General features: G+C 42.6%; 1 protein-coding gene across 7 annotated transcripts in view; it reads right to left on the bottom strand.

The window, feature by feature from the left end:
- The window catches only part of NIN (ninein), a 144,722-nt gene that overhangs the window by 93,879 nt on the left and 32,463 nt on the right, over nucleotides 1–18,380 (bottom strand). For all 7 annotated transcript variants that reach the window (XM_042473525.1, XM_042473545.1, XM_042473534.1 and 4 more), the window contains exon 3: nucleotides 10,900–11,069. In XM_042473525.1, the coding sequence (XP_042329459.1) occupies nucleotides 10,900–11,069 (170 nt within the window). The remainder of the gene's footprint in view (nucleotides 1–10,899; nucleotides 11,070–18,380) is intronic.

Below are 18,380 nucleotides of genomic sequence, written 5' to 3'. Positions count from 1 at the left end.
GGTAATCGGCTGTTTAAACTCCGATTTTGCCCTGTTTCCCCCGTGTGATAAAGTGCTATGACTCTCAATCCTCAAACTGTATTAAAATGTAAATACTAGTGGAAACTGCATAGAATAAAAACCACAGTGAATATTGGGGAACTGACAAGTATAAAAATGCATACGAAAGTGGAAAGTATGTATGAAAATAAATAAGAATTTTCATGCATTCCCCCATCCATGCAAAAATCACAAAATAATGCTGAAATATTGAAACAGAACAGATTTACAACTGAATACATGCAAAATGAACATGGGCCAAATATAGAATGATTCATACACACATACATACAACATTTCCCCAGGGCAAAGATCTTGAAATCTGGAACACCTACTCCTCTTTCTTTTGCAACAACAAAAAGTTTCTGCAGACTACTTGGTGGCATCAGCGAACATCCGAACTCACCAAACATTTCCACTTATTTGTCCACAGCAGGGAGGGAAACCATGCAGCTTTCCAGATGTTATTGCACTGCAACTCCCAGAATTCTTCACACTGGCTATGTTGTCCAGGGCTGATGGGCACTGCAGTCCATAACAAAGGCCTAAATCCTGTCGCTAGCTCTGACTACTGTTAACCCATTGAATCAATGGGATTCACCTATGTATTGGCTCATCATTCAACATTTGATTGAATGGGTTGCCTCTGGTTGGGATTGATCCATAGGATGTCAGCCAACATCTGGAAGGCTGCATGACTCCCATTCCTGGCTAAAGGAAAACAAAAATTTCAAAAAGGTTTGGCTGCCATTCTGAGAGGTTTGGCACATTTTTGTTGAAATTTCACTTTTCCACCAAAGCAGAATAAAGTGGCACTGTTACTTCCCATGACAGACATTATACAACTATTGATGCAGCCTAGCATCGCATTGGCCTTTTTAGCTGCTGCATCACACTGTTGACTCATGTTCAACTTGTGGTCTACTAGGACTCCTAGATCCCTTAAAAATTTTGGGAACGATGCAGCATGATCCGAATCAATTCGGTAGCATGCTCACACTATTGAAGATGTGGATCATTGTAGCTCTTTTAAAAAGATGTGGGGGAAAACCCAGCATCAAATACACCGGGTTAAGTGGGCTTTCTGCCAGCCCTCCTCCCCTGCAAACTGCACTAAGTGCAATCGGGGTATATGTGAACACCACAAAAATAACCCAGTTTGACTGGGTTATTTTTGTAGTTGAATGGGGCCTCAGAGGAAGGCAAAAGAAAACCTTCTCTGAACAAATCTTGCCAAGAAAATCCAGTGATAGATTTACCTTGGGCTGACCGTAAGTTGGAAATAACTCGAATGCACACAATAACAAAGAACAAGTTTTTGAATAAAACTTCTGTGTTTTGCACAAAAAATACTGGAGTGCTTTTTTGTTTGCAAAATATGTATTTTTGAATTAAGCTTTCACATTTTCCATGAAAGCACAATAAAAATGTAAAAGAAAACCCTTGCTCTGAAGCAGGAGCAAAATAATAATAATCACAATTAGCACCTGACCCCCCCCCCCCCAATGTTAGAGAACACTGAAAAGAAAATGCACAAACATTTCACACATTTCTAGTAAACAGATGATGAGAGGGAAAGAGCATCTCCTCTCCACAAGGAACCTCTGCCTTGAAACTGAGGAGGTCACATTTCCCCCTCAGCTCAGGGGGGGAAACCAGAGATTATATCTCTCTTTTTCTTGTCAAGATGATTTCCCTAAAAGGGCTTTCTTTCTTTCTCCTTCCAAAGGTGCAAAATGAAACATAAAGAGGCAGCTGTGGGGGAAACCTTCACCCCATGTGCTGATGAGATATCATTAGGCAGCTGATGAAATTTCCTAGGATGTGCAGAAGCACATGGGGGGAAAAAGAGAGAATCACTCAGCACCCGACTGTTTGAGGTGCTGAAAACCGTGGCTGCCAACTAACTCAATTAATTGACTGTCCTTGTTAATTGACTAACCTCTTCCACCCATTTTTACAACTAATAGAGGGGAATCATGATAATTTTATTTATTTTTAAATCACAGCCCATTTGTTCCTGCCATCCCTCTGGGAAGCTTCTTGCCATTAATGCCCAGGTCAGCGCAGTGCATGGGGCTTGCAGGGGAGATGGATTAGTCCCTCCATCTCTCCCTGCCCTGGGGAGGCAAATCCATTATCCAGGGCGCAGCTGTAAGAACCTCCACTCACTCACCCAGTTTCATCAGGGCTCCCTCTGAGACCCTGCTGGGTTGTAAAGGCTGTTTATATGAGGTCAACTAGGAGCATCAGGTACAGTGGCGTGTCACGGTCACAGGGACTTGGGTGGGAGGGGGGGGGTGACCTGGCCTCAACGTATGTTTCCAGTGCAATTTCATCATCTAATATTCTGTCAGGATTTAGCATTCAAGAGTTGGAAGAGACTCCCAAGGGCCACCCAATCCAACCCCTCTTCTGCCATACAGGAATACATAAGATCCCTAGAGTTCGAAGAGACCACAAGGACCATCCAGTCCAACCCCCTTCTGCCATGCAGGAATACACTGGATCCTAGAGTTGAGGAGCCTTGGTGGCGCAGTGCTTCAATGCCTGTACTGCAGCCACTCTCTCACAAACCATAAAGTCACAAGTTCAATATCAGCGAAAGGGCTCAAGCTTGACTCAGTCTTGCATCCTTCTGAGGAGGTCGCTAAAATGAGTACCCAGACTGTTGGGGACAATTAGCTTATACTTTGTAAACTGCTTAGAGAGTGCTTAAGTGCACTGATAAGCAGTATAGCAATGTACTTGCTTATTGCTATTGCTGGAGTTGGAAGAAACCCCAAAGGCCACCCAGTCCAACTCCCTTCTGCCATGCAGGACGACACACTTAAAACAACCCTGACAGATGGCTATCCAGCCTCTGTTTGGAAGCTTTTTAACAGGGAAGATATTATTGATGCAGAACCTGGGGAGATTTCCCTCTTTTTTGCACTATAACTCCCAGAATCCTGCTCCCCTCCCCTCCAGTCTTCACCACCTCAGCAGCCAGCCTAGGGCTTTTCACGCAACACAATTGCTGTGCTGTGATCCTACTTTAACTGGCATAGTTACATCCCACAGCATCCTGGGATTTGTAATCTGCTGTTGCTGATGTGTGCTTCCACATCAATTCCCACTTATGACAATCCTAAGGTGAATCTATCATGGGATTTTCTTGGCAAGTTTATTCAGAGGGGGTTTGCCATTGCCATTCTCTGAGGTGGAGAGAGTGGGACTTGCCCAAGATCACCCAGTGGGTTTACATGGCTGAGCCGGGATTTGACCCCTGATCTCCAGAGTCCTAGTCCAACACTCAAACCATTACAGCACACTGGCTCTCCCCATATCATATGGTTTTCTTGGCAAGTTTCTTCAGAGGGGGTTTGCCATTGCCATTCTCTAAGGCTGAGAGAGTGTGATGACCATGTTCAACCAAAGGGTTTACATGGCTGAGTTGGGATTCAAATCCTGGTCTCCAGGATCATAGTCTAACGCTCAAACCACTACACCACGCCGGCTCATATTACATATACAGTACTGTATTTTATTATATACTGTATTTTATCATGTACTCAGCCATATTATTTTTGATAAACCTATCTTCATTAAAATGCCTTGTTGCTTTACAACAGACTTATAGCACTCTGAGCAAGACAAATTCTTAAAATGGTACTTTACTAGCAACAAACCCTAGACTGAATCTATATTTAAAGTCTTCCTTTCATTTATCCATTGTGCTGAAATTAAAGGGGGGGGAACCCTCTCAGCATCTGCATTACTGAGTCTTTAACTGATGTGTTTAAGCTGCCCATTGCCAACGCTCAACAAAAGGTCTGGGTGTGAGTCTTCCTGCTACAGCTCTGAGGAAAGAACTTTGGAAAAATCAATTCTATCCTGCAATTTGCAATGAGGGCAGGCTGCCTGCCCAGACTATAAATCCCAGGATATGTTTTAACTGATGTGTAAATGGTTTTATGCATTTTAATCCATGTTGCGCCTTGCTTCAAGTCATGGGGAGATGTTGAGAAGAAATAAAATTTATTGTTGTTTTTGGCATCTGGTAAAGACCTTTAAAAAAATTCTGAAGCATTCCCGGAACTGTTTTAGTATTTTCATTATATTCAATTTACATTATGCCCCACCTTTTCCTAAAAACGTCATTCAGGCCAGCCCTTTACGTGTAACATCTTTGCACTGTCTCATCCTTGTTGCTGGCCTCAATTCAATTTTAATATGTACTGTAGTTTGTTAAAAATCATCTGTGTTGCTGAGCTTTTCTCAGCCGCTGCCTGCAGTCATTGTCCTCCTGCCACTTTGTAGTTTATTTTATTAAATTATTTTTCACCCACTCCCAGAGAGCTCAAACCGGGTGGTTTAATGAAATCAATCAATCAATTACTGGGGAAACAATGACAGCCACTTCAATACTCTTCCGTGGAATAGAGTCCATTCACTCACAGACATCTACATACAGCTACGATGTACAACGGTCCTTGTCTATTAACATGCTGTTCAACCCAAGAGTCTTAGAGCACAGATCTCCCTTCCTTCAAATATTGACCCTTTCCACCCTATTTTATCAGACCATCCCCAGAGAGCGGAAAGAAACCTGCAGGGAATGACGTCTTCCTCCCCATTGAGATGACACGTTTTTATCAGGCGCAAAGGCCAAAAGGACAACCACGTAACTCAATTGCCAGCAGTCAATCATTCAGAGAAGCAGCAAACCCCAGCCTTGATAAAAGCACAGTCAAAAACATGCTGGCCTCCTGGGAATACGCCACAGCCACCAGATATAACTGTGTCCTTGTTCTGGCACATTGGTTAACAAACCTGTGAATGGCCAGAAAGCAAAGCCAGCAAGGACTTGGCCCCCACAAATGGGGCAGGAAAGGACAGTCTGACCATTGCAACAGGCAAGACCCGCTCCGTCTCATGAGCCAGAGGCCCTGCAGCTAATTTCCAATGTTACTTCCGTGCAATTATGCAGAGCCTCCCCTGCTCTTTTGCAAGGCCAACCAGAATCAAAGAACAATTGACTAAGAAGGAAACAAACTTGGGCATCTGTAAGTAGAGACTTAGAAAGCAATCTGGAAAATAAGACCTTCATTGTTTTGGTCATAGAGAACTGACCTTCCCTTAGATTAAAAAAACTCTGAAGATTCTTGCAAGGGAAGAGACTTTGGCTGCATCCACACTGCAGGAAAAAAAATCAAATAATGTCATGGCTCAGTGCTAGGGAGTTCTGGGAACTGTACCTCCACATTTGCGGCTTTGACTTTTACGGCTTTGATAATTTGCAGTTTTGATTAATATGTTCTCACTAGGAAACTCCAAGCCCTTCAGTGCAACTCTGAAAGCTGACCATAGAGTTGTGCTGGAGAACCTAGAATTCCTAGATGAAACACTTCTCTAGGCATTTCTAGGTCCTCCAGCATGATTCTATGTATGATCAACTTCTGGCCATAGAGTGCACGGGAGGAACTGGAGATTCCTAGAGAGGTGTTCTTTTAGGTCAAAATAATAGTGTTTGCGTTTTTCCATATTCACAGGAATTCTTTGTCAGGGATTTGAAGGGTTAAAACACAGCACACAGGGAAATGCTTGATGTGTGTGTGTTTGACCATGAGCATTTCAGCAGAAGGACAAGGTTGATCAGCACAGCTGATGCTCATTGGCTCAAGGACACTTTAGTGTCTAGGTGCACATAGCCATGGATGATGAAACCACCTGGCTGGATTACACAGGGGACACTTGTCATGGTTACACACAGGAACTCACTGGGTTTGGGAGACCACATGGTCTGGAGTCTATAAAACCCAGGGGTTGCAAGTGATAGCTTGTGGGTTTGTAGTAGGAGTTGGTTTGGTATGGTCTGGAGTTTTGGAGATCTGTATTTGTATTATAGCACTGTGAATAAAGAGCACTTTGGGAGACTTTGCTTCTCTGGTGGTTTATCAGTAGAAGTCTTGCATCGCTTTGCTGAGTGTCCCCGGAGGTTCCTGCATTGCTTCAGTTCCTGGAAGACATCCAGTTGCTGTTATCTCAACTGCTTTTAGAGCCACACTTCAGCTTCTAAAATTGCTAGCTCTGCTCAAAAGGTCTGATTTAACCACAGGACTCGTTTGCGTTGCTGACAGTGGTTGTTGGACCCCAGCAGTTGCGCTGACATCCTTCACCCCTAACTCCAGTGAACGTGACCATTGTAGTTTGTTGCGGCACCATAGTTCTCTGATAGAGAAGGCTAAATATCTCCCCAAACTACAATTCATAGAATTCCATAGCATGAAGCCATGGCAGTTAACGTGGTGGCAAACTGCATTATTTCTGCAATGTGGATGCAACACTCGAGAATGATCCTCAGCGGATGATTCCTGGGACAAACGCCCACCCACCTGTAAGGCAGATAAGGGCATCACATTGTTCAAGTAGCACCCTGCCCTGTTCCTTTCTATAGACCTCCCCCTATTCCTGAAATCGATGCCATGTTATTTGATTTCATAACAAATGTCATTGTTGTGTACGCCTCCAAGTCATTTTTGACATATAGTGACCCTAAGGCAAATCTATCATAGGGTTTTCTGGGCATATTTAATCAGAGGTGGTTTGTCTTTATCATCCTCTGAGGCTGAGAGAGTGTGACTTATCCAAGGTACCCAGTGAGTTTTTATGTGCGACCAGAGATTCAAACCCTGATTTCCAGAGCCATAGACCAACACTCAAACCAGTACACCATGCCAGCTCTCTTCAGAAAACCTACACATTCTTCATGAAGAACAAAGGATGTTTTCAGACAAGGGAAACTGCAAGTATAATCCAATGGCAATCCGAACGCAATCATGGGGTTTAATGTTATTGCGTGATAGACTACCACACGCAATTTCAGGCAATGGCAAGCTATTTTCGGGCAATGGGAAGTCAGTTTAAACACAATTCAAATTCACGTAAATTCGCTGAACTAGCGAATTCACATGAATGCGTTCTGGCCCCACTTTCTTTTCATTTGAAATTAAGAGAAATTCTTCCCATATGATAAACTGCAGGGTACATGGGCAGCAGATGCTGCATTTTAAAGCAGAACTGTGCCCTCAGGAGAGTTTGATCCAACTTAGATGTACACTTTCAATGTTGCTGTGGATGACTGCCATCAAGCTGACTTTGACTTATGGCGACCCTATGACCTAAGACCTCCAAGTCTTCCTGTTATCAGGTCTTCAGAGTCAGGGCACCCATGGCTTCTTTGACTGAGTCTAGTCAAATATAGAATTATAGAGTTGGAAGGGACCTCAAGGGTCATCATGTCCAATCCTCATCTGGAATTAAGTCTTCATCTTTCACTATTGCCTCCTACCTCACCAAGCACTATTGTCTCTTATCTTCTTGTGACATGGCCGAAGTACTTCCTGGAAACCAGGATGGCTAAATTGAGGTTGTCATACTTTGGCCACATCACAAGGAAAAATGAATCATTGGAAAAGGCAAAGATGCTGGGAAAGGTGGAAGGCAGCAGAAAGAGGAAGAACATATGCCATATAGTTAGACTTGATCAGGGAGGACATGGGTCTGGGTCTGCAAGACTCGAGCAGAGAAGTGGTTCTTGGAGGTGTCTCATCCATATGATCCATATGAATCAAAGTCTACTTGAGAACAGTTAACAACAACAACAACATGACAGCCCCAGTTTAGTCATCTTGGCTTCCAGGGAGAGTTCAGGCTTCTAGGACCTATTCATTGATCTTTTTAGATGTCCAAGGTAATTGCAGAATTCTCCTCCAGCAACACATTTCAAATGAGTTGATTTTCTTCCTTTCTTCACAATCCAGCTTTCACAGTCATACATAGCAATGGGGAATACACTGTCCTAACTTTGGTATTCAATGCCTATGCACCTTCTTTATAAAGGTAGATGTTGCTTTTTGCAGTGGAAATTTGAAGAGGAAAACAACAGCGGGGCTTCTTTGGCCACCACAGCCAAGACACTGAAATTTGGTGGTTCAACAGCTGTGGTGGCAGAGGGATGGCTCTGCCCAGGCGACATGCAGGGGTCAGTGTTACCCTTTTTCTATGGAACAGGTATCTGTTGTGTGAGTATTGAACACTGGACACTTGTTATCCGTTGGAGTTTGGTTCCAGGACCTCTCATGGATACCAAAATCTGTCAAGGCTCAAATCCCATTAAATCCAACGGCATAGTATATGGTGTCCCTTATATAAAATGGCAAATCAAAGTTTGCTATTTGGCATTTGTACTTTTTGGAATATTCTCAAGCCATGGATACTTGAATCTGTGGATAAAGACTCTGTGCATACGTAGTAATAGGTTAAGGATACTGTCCTCAAATTTAAGCTTTATCTTGTTTTAACCTTGTTCTAAGATAAATTGGTTCCTATATCCTGGGAAGGGCAGGATATTAAATAAGTAACTGGAGCTTCCCATTCAGACATCTATGGAAAGCAGGATGCTGGATCTGGGAGGCTCTTGGTTGGACTCAACCTCAGAGTTCAACTTGTACTTAAAATTTATTTTATTTAAACTTATATTTATTAACTTATTTATTTTATATCCTGTCTTTCTCTCAGCATGGGAGCTAAAAAACACAGTCCAGGTTGAGTATCCTATATCCTGGGAGTCAGGACTTTGCATGTAAGCTGAGAGGTGCTGGGCAATGCAAATTTAGGCAGTGGAGACAGGAAGGCAGCAATGCACAAGGATCTGCAACACACAGTGATGGAAAAGGGGGCTGAGTCATCACAATCCTAAAGCCACAACGCACAAACAGCACACTGTGCAAGTGAGCAACATCCAGGAGAATTGATTGCTTGTTTATTTTTTTTAAGACAATGACTGTAAGCAAAAATAATGTTACAACTTTAGGGACGCAATGTCACATTCGTGAAGCAGAGCTGAAGCAAAGACCTCTTGATTCACACTGTGGAGTCACTTATCAAAATATCACAAGTTGGTTGCATCCACACTGTAGAAATAATCCAGTTTGACAACACTTTAACTGCTATGGCTCCATGCTATGGGATCCTGGAAGGTGTTGTGGCACCAGAGCTTTCTGACAGAGGTGGCTAAATGTCTGAAAAAAGTACAGTTCCCAGAATTCCATAGCATTCAGCTATGGCAGCTAAAGTGGTGTCAACATGGATTTATTTCTGTAGCGTGGATACAACCAAGGTGGGTGCAGGAGGGGAACAAGGAAGGTTAGAAGCAATGGCAGCTGGTGTTTCCCAGGTCAGTAAATCAACCTTCTAAAGGAGATGGATTTCATATAAGGTGATAGAGGCTTAAACCCAGAGTGGATTCTCTATCCCACTCCAAGCCATCAGCTGCCACTAGTTAGGAGGGATCAAACAAGGAGTGAGGTTCAGGGGTGGAACTGGCTGAAATGTGATGCCACATTTACATGTTTGGGTGTCCAGCATCAAAATTTAACATGCCTCCCAAAGAGGAATACAAGCTGCTTCTCCCTTATCCAAAATGCTTGCAGTGTTTTGGATTTTCCTCCAGATTTTGGAATATTTGCATATATATAACTAGGTATTTTGGAGACAGGACCCAAGGCTAAACACAATTTTCATTTCTCTTTCATATATACCTTATACACAAAGCCTGAAGGTACCATATGTTTATACATAATATTTTAAAATAATTTGATGCATGAAGCAAAATTTGTGTCCACTGAACCATGAGAAAGCAAAGTTGTCACTATCTCAGCCACCAATGTGGACCTTTTTGGCTTTTGAAGTATCTGGGTTTCAAAATTCTGAATAAGGGACACTCAATTTGTACTACAAAGATTTTCCCACAAAGGTTTGGTAGAAACTGGCAGCTCTGGAAAAATGAACAGATTTCTGTCTGCACAATTCACACATGCATCAGCTTTTGGGAAGCAGACACACACAGGACCCCTGAGCGTCCTTCTTCTCTTTGGCTTCTGACTCCCAGCCATCTTTGCAATGTAAACAGGAAAGAACTGCCAGTCCTGACAGACTGGTCAACAGCTTCAGGCAGGATTTCCTCCTCTGCAATCTGTTATTTCGTATAGAATAGAGGTAACATACACACTGCATGCCCACAGCTTTTCTTTTTCCATGCAAAATCCCCCCAAACATGTACCAAATGGCCACCCACACAGAGTGTCCACCCACACAGAACACTCTCAGTGCCTCCATTTTTGTCCATGCTGTTCCCAAAATTGAGGCAGGGAGTGTGCTTTATCACTTCCTATAACCATTTTGGGAAGTACAAGGGTATTTGGGATATATTGAGGTACTCCTCAGCTCCCAGGTAGTTGGCCACTCCAGAGATAAAGAGAGCAGACTTAAAGGAGTATGACTGCAGTGGGCCCTCTGCATTTGCTGGGGTTAGGGACATAGGACCCCCATGAAAGTGGAAAAATCACACATACAAAACCCTCATTATTTTGTTTAATCTGAGAGGACACCTCAGGAATCTCTAGGTCCTCCAGTGCAACTCTATGGTCACCATTTACTGGAAACTGACCACAGAATTGTGTTGGAGGACCTACAAATGCCTAGAGGAGCGTTCCCTCTAGGAATCTCTAGGTCCTCCAGTGCAACTTCTGGTGAAAGTTAGCCATAAAGTCATGCTGGAGGACCTAGAGATTCTTAGCAGGAAAATAATAATCAAACCTGTGAATATTCAAATCTGCAAAGTCAAGACCACCAATATGGAGGGCTGACTATACCGTTCAGGTGTCAAGAGGGTTATACATTTGGCAAAAGAGACGATAAATGCACAAGGGTTACAAAAACATACAAACACTGCTGCCAACATAGAAAAGTCTTCCGTTCTATCTCCCAGCTTCTCTCTCTTTTTCAAATCCATTATGGCTGTTGTTAAATCATTACCTCGTCACAGTCATCACTGGGAATGCGGGAGGGCTGCCCTTCCTCATTCAGAGGTTCGATCACTGTCACCTCTGCAAACTCCTCCACTGATTTCTGAAACTCTGGTAAGGATCGCCTTCCATAGCGCTTCCCTCCCTTAATGTATTTGGGTTGGGCTTCTGGTGAAGAGTCTGCAAAAAAGAGATGAAAGCCAATATGTTAAATACCAAACATAAGAAGTTCAATCCTGTTACACAGTAGTGGCTGATGGCTTCCACTTCAGGGAACTGAATCCAGGTTTTTGCTTGAACATTAAAAAGAGCTATCCAAGGTCACAGAATCATAGAACCGTAGCGTTGGAACAGATGTTGAGGACCATCCAGCCTCTGTTTAAAAACCTCCAAAGAAGGAGACCCTACTACTCTCCAAGAGAGTGGGTTCCACTATTGAACAACTCTTAGTGTGAGGAAGTTCCTCCTAATGTTAAGGGATTTCTTTCCCTGTGGCTTCTATACATTTTTCTGTGTACAAGAAAACAAGCTTGCTCCATCCTCACTATGACAGCTCTTCAAATATTAAAACAAAGCTATCATATCACCTCTTAACCTTCTCTTCTCCAGGCTAAATAGACGCAGCTCCTTAAATCTCTCATCATAGTGCTTGGTTTCCAGACCCTTCACCATTTTGGCAGCCCTCCACTGGACACACTCCAGCTTGTCAACATCCCTTTCTGAATTGCGGTGCCCAGAACTGAACACGGGATTATTCCAGGTGGGGCTTGACCAAAGCAGAATAGAGTGGCACTATTACTTCCCTCGAGCTAGACACTAATAATAATAAATTTTATTTATGTTTCCCCACCTCTCCCATTGGATCCCAATGGGAAACTATACTCCTATTGATCCAGCTTAGAATTGCATTGGCTTTTTTTAGCTGCCACATCACACTGTTGACTTCTGTTTGACTTGAGGTCTACTCCTAGATCCCTTTCACATGTAATGTTGTCAAGCCAGATGTCCCCCATCCAATATCTACCTAAGTGCAGTTCCTTAAATTCTCCATGTTGAAATTCATTATGTTAGCTTTTGCCCAGCTTTGTAATCTATTCAGGACATTCTGAATTTTGATCCTCAACTCTAGTCACTCCTCCTAATTTGGTGTAGATAATAGTTTAGGAATATAATCCAGCACTTTGGACAGTTCCTTTTAAGCATTCAAACTGAAACCTGGAGCAGCTTCAGCATCCCACTGACATGAAAGCTAATGCTGCAAATATATTAGTAGTAGGGGCTGTATTGCCATTTGTTCTGGGTTTGTTCTATTGACATTAAAAAACTCTATGTTTAATCTATCTAGGGTTTTTTTTGGGGGGGGGGGGGGGAAGCAGTTGTTATTGTTTTTTAAACCCCAAACCGTGCTTTTAACCTTTGGTTTGCTTAAACCTTTTTTTTTGCATTAATGTATAGGATATACCAATATAGGACTAAATTGGAAAATTACCCTGAGCCCAAAGCCCTAAATGGCTTGGGCCCAGGGTACTTGGAGGACCGCCTCTCTCCATATAATCCGCCCCGCACACTCAGGTCGGCAGGGAAGAATTTATTGGAGGTCCCAACAGTATGATATGTTAGGACCTCGCAACGGGCCTTCTCTATCTCGGCCCCAAAAACATGGAACACTCTCACGGACGAGCTCCACTCCATCACATCTTTAGATCTGTTTAAGAAAAAGACCTTCTTCTTTTCTCAAGCCTTCCCCCCCATGAGATGTTACTCTATGGTTCACCCCTTCTGTTAATGACCTTGCAATGTTTATGGATCCCCCACTCAGCTGGCCCTGTTATTGTATTGTTATTGTTTTTAAATGCTGTTTTTTACTTCGATATACTTTTGTCTAATCTGTGTGCCGCTTTGATCATTGGAAAAGTGGGATAAAAATAATTTTTTTTTATTATTATTTTATTATTAAGTAGCAAAATGCAGTTCAGATATTGTGGCCACTAGCTTAAATATAGTTGTTCTTTAAAAAGTATTGAAGTATTTATTTCTGAATGGCATTTCTTGCACTATAACATAATGTGATTAAAAAGAAGCAACTGACTCTAGATACTAGTCTAACAATGAACAACAGCCAACAAACTAGCAAAGGCAAAATGTTTACATTCAAACCATTATTGCCATTCTAGTAAGAGGGTTGGAAAATAGTAATAATAACAAACTTGCTCCATCTTCAGTACGACATACTGATATATGTATGATACAGGCCTTCTCACTTTTTTTTGCCAATGGTGCTACTGTGCTGCAACTCCCTCTTTTTAGGGGTAGCTGTCACTATCCTTCTGAAGGTAAGCTGAATGGTGTCCAGAGGAGGGAAACCAAAATCGTCAAAGGTCTCGAAACCGCTTTAACTGCCATGGCTCAATGGTATGGAATTCTGGGTTTTATTTCTGTAAATATTTAGCCTTTTCTGCCAGAGAGCTTTGGTGCCACAACAAACTACAATCCCAGGATTTCATAGGATGGAGTCATGATGGGTAAAGCAGTGTCAAACTGCATTAATTCTACAGTCTGGCTCCATCCCAAACCAACGAAAGCTAGGAAACTAAAGTATCAATCACACTATACCTCATAACATTTTGATACTACTTTAACTGCCATGCATTCATCTCATGGAATCCTGGGACTTGTAGTTTGGGGAGCCATTAGAGCTCTCTGGATGAGAATGCAAAATATCCCCTCCTAAACCACAAAGCACAGAGTCATAGAGTTGGAAGAAACAACAAAGATCATTCAGTCAAACCCCCTGCCATGCAGGATATCTCAATCAAAGCACACCCGATGTAGCCATGACAGTTGAAATAGCATCAAAATGCTGTAATTGTGCAGCCTAAGAGAGACCTAAATTTGTGAACAACAAATAAAATGACTTAGCATAAATCAACACAAAACAGCTATTTTTGATTTATGGAACATCTGTATGCTGCTTTCATTAATTTTGGTTTATGCACAGCACCAGCATCTGCAGTAATTTGTCTCATTTATCAAATGAATGTACATTTCTTACGAGTTTCTATTTATATTTGGTTACTCTGATTTAAATTAAGTTATATTTACTCTTTATTGACAAACACACAGTATTTAATGTTACTTTCCTGGCTTTTTTTCATGCCATGTTCATTATCTGGGATTACCTGAAGGATCCAAATGAATGAAGTCCTCAGTTAAAAAGGGCAGGGAAAGACTCTGGTTTAGCAAATGTTTTTTATTAAAATCCAATATTACAGTTGTATGAATGGAAATTCCTCTTTGCCATGTGCTATGTTCGTGACTTGATGGTTAATGCACTGATTAAAGGGCAGCTCTGGCACTTGGTTTTAAGACATTTCTGATGAGGATGCTCTTTTAAAATGGTAAGGATTCAAGGGACACAATCTCTCCCAGGTACACATTAGGATGCACAGAGGAACCTACTGGAGGTCTAGACCTAAATCCTCCAGTGTCATCTTGGATACCCCTTCTATACAAACACTGTCTCAGAGCTTGTTAGTGGAAATGTATTCTGCAGCTTAGCAATGCAATGAATTATAAAATACACAGGACTGGGAACCCTTTGATATCTTAACCCCCCCTTCCCCTGCCTGCTTCCCTCTCCCCACTTATACTCCATCCACGCATATTGGAAACCCTGGGGGACAAGAGAGAGCAGGCACGTGTGTTTGAACAAGGCAATTTTAACAAGATTTCCTGCAGCTGGGAGCCTGGACATGAAAGCCATGCGATGAGGCGCACAGATAGGGAAAATCAGAAACGAGACAGGGTTGATTAAATAAGACCCACAAGAACAAAAGCAAACCTTATCACCACCATTAAGGATGGGCTGCTCTTGGCAACTGCTAGCCTACAGCAACCTGCCCACCCTCCCTCACTGGCATGGATTCCCTCTCTTTGCCTTGCCTTGTTCTTGGGCAGAAATGAGATGGAGGGGGCAGGGTTTGTTCCTGCAGTATGCATTTGGATTTCTCCAGTGCGGAGACATGTTCTATATGTGTCTGTGTCTCAAGCTGGGAAATATTGGGGGCAATGGACTGTCAATGTGGAAATACTTTGCTAGATCTAATCCAGGTTCCGTCAGCGAACACTATAAAAAAAAATATCCTGCCCAATGCAAAACTCTAATCAGCCTTGAAGTTAGGACCAGGCCTCAGGGTAAGACAGAAAGGTCATAGGGCAAGTGCAATGTCTTGCAGAGAGAGAGAAAGAGAGAGAAAATTCCTCATTTGTTGCAAAGGGATCTTGAAGCACCTTTGAGACTAACTGTGCAAAAGAAATTGTAGTATGAGCTTTGTAGACCTGGTTTGCTTCCTCAGATGCACGGAGACCAAGGAAGTAGACCAAGTCTAGAAAGCTTATGCTACAACTTCTTTTGGACAATTAGTCTCCAAGATCCTTTTGCATACTGATATTCCAGACTAATACTGCTATGTCTCTGAATTCCATCCTCATTTCTTTGCTGATGTTTGGCCTCAAGTTGACTTCTGGTAATCCTGTGAATGAGAGACCTCCAAGAGGACCAGTCATCAACAGCTCATGTCTTGCAAACTCAGAGCAACCATGGTTTTCTTTATTAAATCAATCCACCTGTAGGGCAGTCTCCTTCTCCCAATATTTATTAGACTCTGTGTGTGTGTGTGTGTGTGTGTGTGTTTTAAATTTAAGGGTGTATATGGTACCAAAAGGATCTATCCCCAAGTCTCAGGATTTGGTGTTGAAGTCCCAGGCTCTGGCACAGTCTTGACCTGACAAGCCCAGCTATCTGTGACAAAAGTCCTGCTTGCTCGATCTAATCCAAATTTTCATCAATGAATACAGAACGTTATGCCAGCAAATGCAAGAATTCTTTCCTTCTTGTAAACTCTCTTTGTTCTTCTTTTTTATTACTGCGCACTCTAACACAAGGGACAATACTAGAAAGAGGAGGCAGGGGGTTGGACTGGATGGCCCTTGTGGTCTCTTCCAACTCTATGATTCTATGAGTCTATGATTCCAGGCCCCTCCTAAAGAGACATTGCTCTATTTTATATATTCATTGGTTGGATTTATATCCCACCTTTTCCTCAAAGTGGGATTCTTCTAAAGGGGGCTTTAGAAGACTAGGAGTGGGAAGGGCAGGGATGAAAGAGCTAGATAAAATCCTAAAGAGTAAAGATATACAACTGAGCACTAAAGTTAAACTCGTCCAAGCTACAGTATTGTATTCCCCATGGCTTGAAGGATGGCCAAAAAGACGAAGGAATGGGCACTTGAGCAGATCAAGCCTGAATTCTCCCTGGATAATTAAACTGAGACTGTCATACTTTGGCCACATCATGAGAAGACATGACTCATTAGAAAAAAACATTAATGGTAGGAAAGGTAGATGGGAGCAGAAAGAGAAGACGACCACATGGCAGATGGATGGACTCAACTAGGGAGGTCACAGACCTGAATCTACAAAACCTAAGCAGTGGAGGAAAGGGGGTTTGGAGATACACAGAGTTGCCATGAGGTGAGGGCAGCTAACAACAGCAACTAGTTCTGCTACATTTGGCAGCAGCATGAGCTGCTCTCACAGAGACACATCTCAGTGAAGAGAAAGGATATTTTGTATTTAGAAGTTTGGGTCACAGGTGTCTCCAGTTTTCAAAGAGATATAGACTTGTTAGTTTCTTTAAGCTTTAAAAAATGGGAGGAGGGAGAATCTAGCAGCACCTTTGGGACTAACTAGGTTATTTTAGCACAAGCTTTTGTGGATATCAATCCAGTTCTTCAAAAGCACCAGTGAAGATGATTCAGATAAAGCTGGAAAAACTGCACCAAAACTTGTCAGTCTGTGAAGTGTAGATAATGCAGAACCAAACAAGCAAGTTTCCATCTCTCTCTTTTCTCACATCTGTCTCCAAACGAAGGGTAGGGCAGAGGTGGGGACACAGAACAAGGATCAACCAAGCCTTACAAACAACGCCTAAACGGAGGCTTTTATATTAAGCATTCTCAAGTAAGATTGAGAAAATGATGCCGGGACAGACAGAGAGATTCAAGAGACAGGAAAGTATTGTTCTCCACAACACCATCACCTTATTAGCCAATCTAGTCCACTGTTGAACAATTCTTAATGTAACAAACTTCAAAGATGGAATCTCTTTTTTGGTATTTTCCCACAAGGCTGGGATTCTGGGAGAGAGCGTTTGAGCCAATGATTCCCCTTCACATTGTAGCACACCTTGGTTGTTGTTCTGAGCCTTCAAGCCATTTCTGACCTACGGTGACCCTAAGGCAAACTTATCGTGGGTTTTTCTTGCACAATTTCCTCAGAGGAGGTTTGCCATTGCCTTCTCCAGTGGATTTCATGGCCAATGTGGGAACCCTGCTCTGCAGAATTGTAGTCCAACGCTCACATACTACGCTGTACTGGCTCACAACTTGCTACATATAAAAAGGAGGGAGGAAGAGGGAAAATCCAGAAATGTGGCTGCACCTTTAAAACGAACTGGTTTTTTATTTTTACATGAGCTTTTGTAAGCCCAATTCATCTGGATGCAGTACCTTAAATTTTCTTGCTCAAGTCAGAGTAACTACAAGGGTCAGTCAAAGGGCAGTGGCCTGCAGACTGTTGCAGAATCCAAAAGCTGGAGACTGAGAGAAAGGCAAACACAAAGAGCCGGCTCAATTCAAGTGCAGGGAATCAGACTAGGAAGCTGTGTGCATTGCTTGCGTCTCCCACACCAGTCTGACAACTCACCCTTGGAACCTACCAGCCATGCCTAGAGGCTATGCTTTGTTATCCGTTGGCATCAGACGCAAGACTTTCCCACAAGGACAAGCCTCCTCCATACACATATTGACATTCCACACACATACACTCCAACCGAGGGAGGAAGGGAAAGAAGTAGAAAGCGATGCTCTTGATTTCCAAGCTAGGGAGAAGTCTGGTTGTGAAATATTTACACTTTGCAGCTCAGAGATAAGCTTCACGTGCCGATTTTCTTCATCTTATTTTTTAAAAATTCATTAAAAAAGGCACTGCACCAGGCAATGAGACAAAAAGGGAATGGCACCCCTTCCTGTTTGTTTTTATATCCCCCGCCACAGAACTAACTGCAGCATCCCTTAAGTTTAGCTGCGTGGCAGCAGAAAAAATCATAACTTTACCTAGAAAACACAGCACCTTCTTTTCAAAGCAAATAGCATTTCTGGCAATTCAGCTTAAAACAACAACAAGGTACTTACATGTCTAGTTTTAAAGGTTTTACAATGGTTTGGGTTGGCTTTTTCAGCTGCCCGCATCTAGGGTTGCCATAATGGAGGACCTCCTAACCGGGACAAATGTAGGACAAGGTTTGAAAATGTAGGACCCTTTTTTTTTTATTTCCTAGACAGGAAATTAAAAAAAAAAAGGTCCTACATTTTTAAACCTTGTCCCCTCCTCCTTCCCGGCCTGGGAGGAAGCCTCGGCCAGCTCCCAGG

This window comes from Sceloporus undulatus, chromosome 1, assembly GCF_019175285.1.
Source record: "Sceloporus undulatus isolate JIND9_A2432 ecotype Alabama chromosome 1, SceUnd_v1.1, whole genome shotgun sequence".
Lineage (NCBI taxonomy): Eukaryota > Metazoa > Chordata > Lepidosauria > Squamata > Phrynosomatidae > Sceloporus > Sceloporus undulatus.
This window is presented reverse-complemented; position numbering and strand designations above follow the sequence as displayed.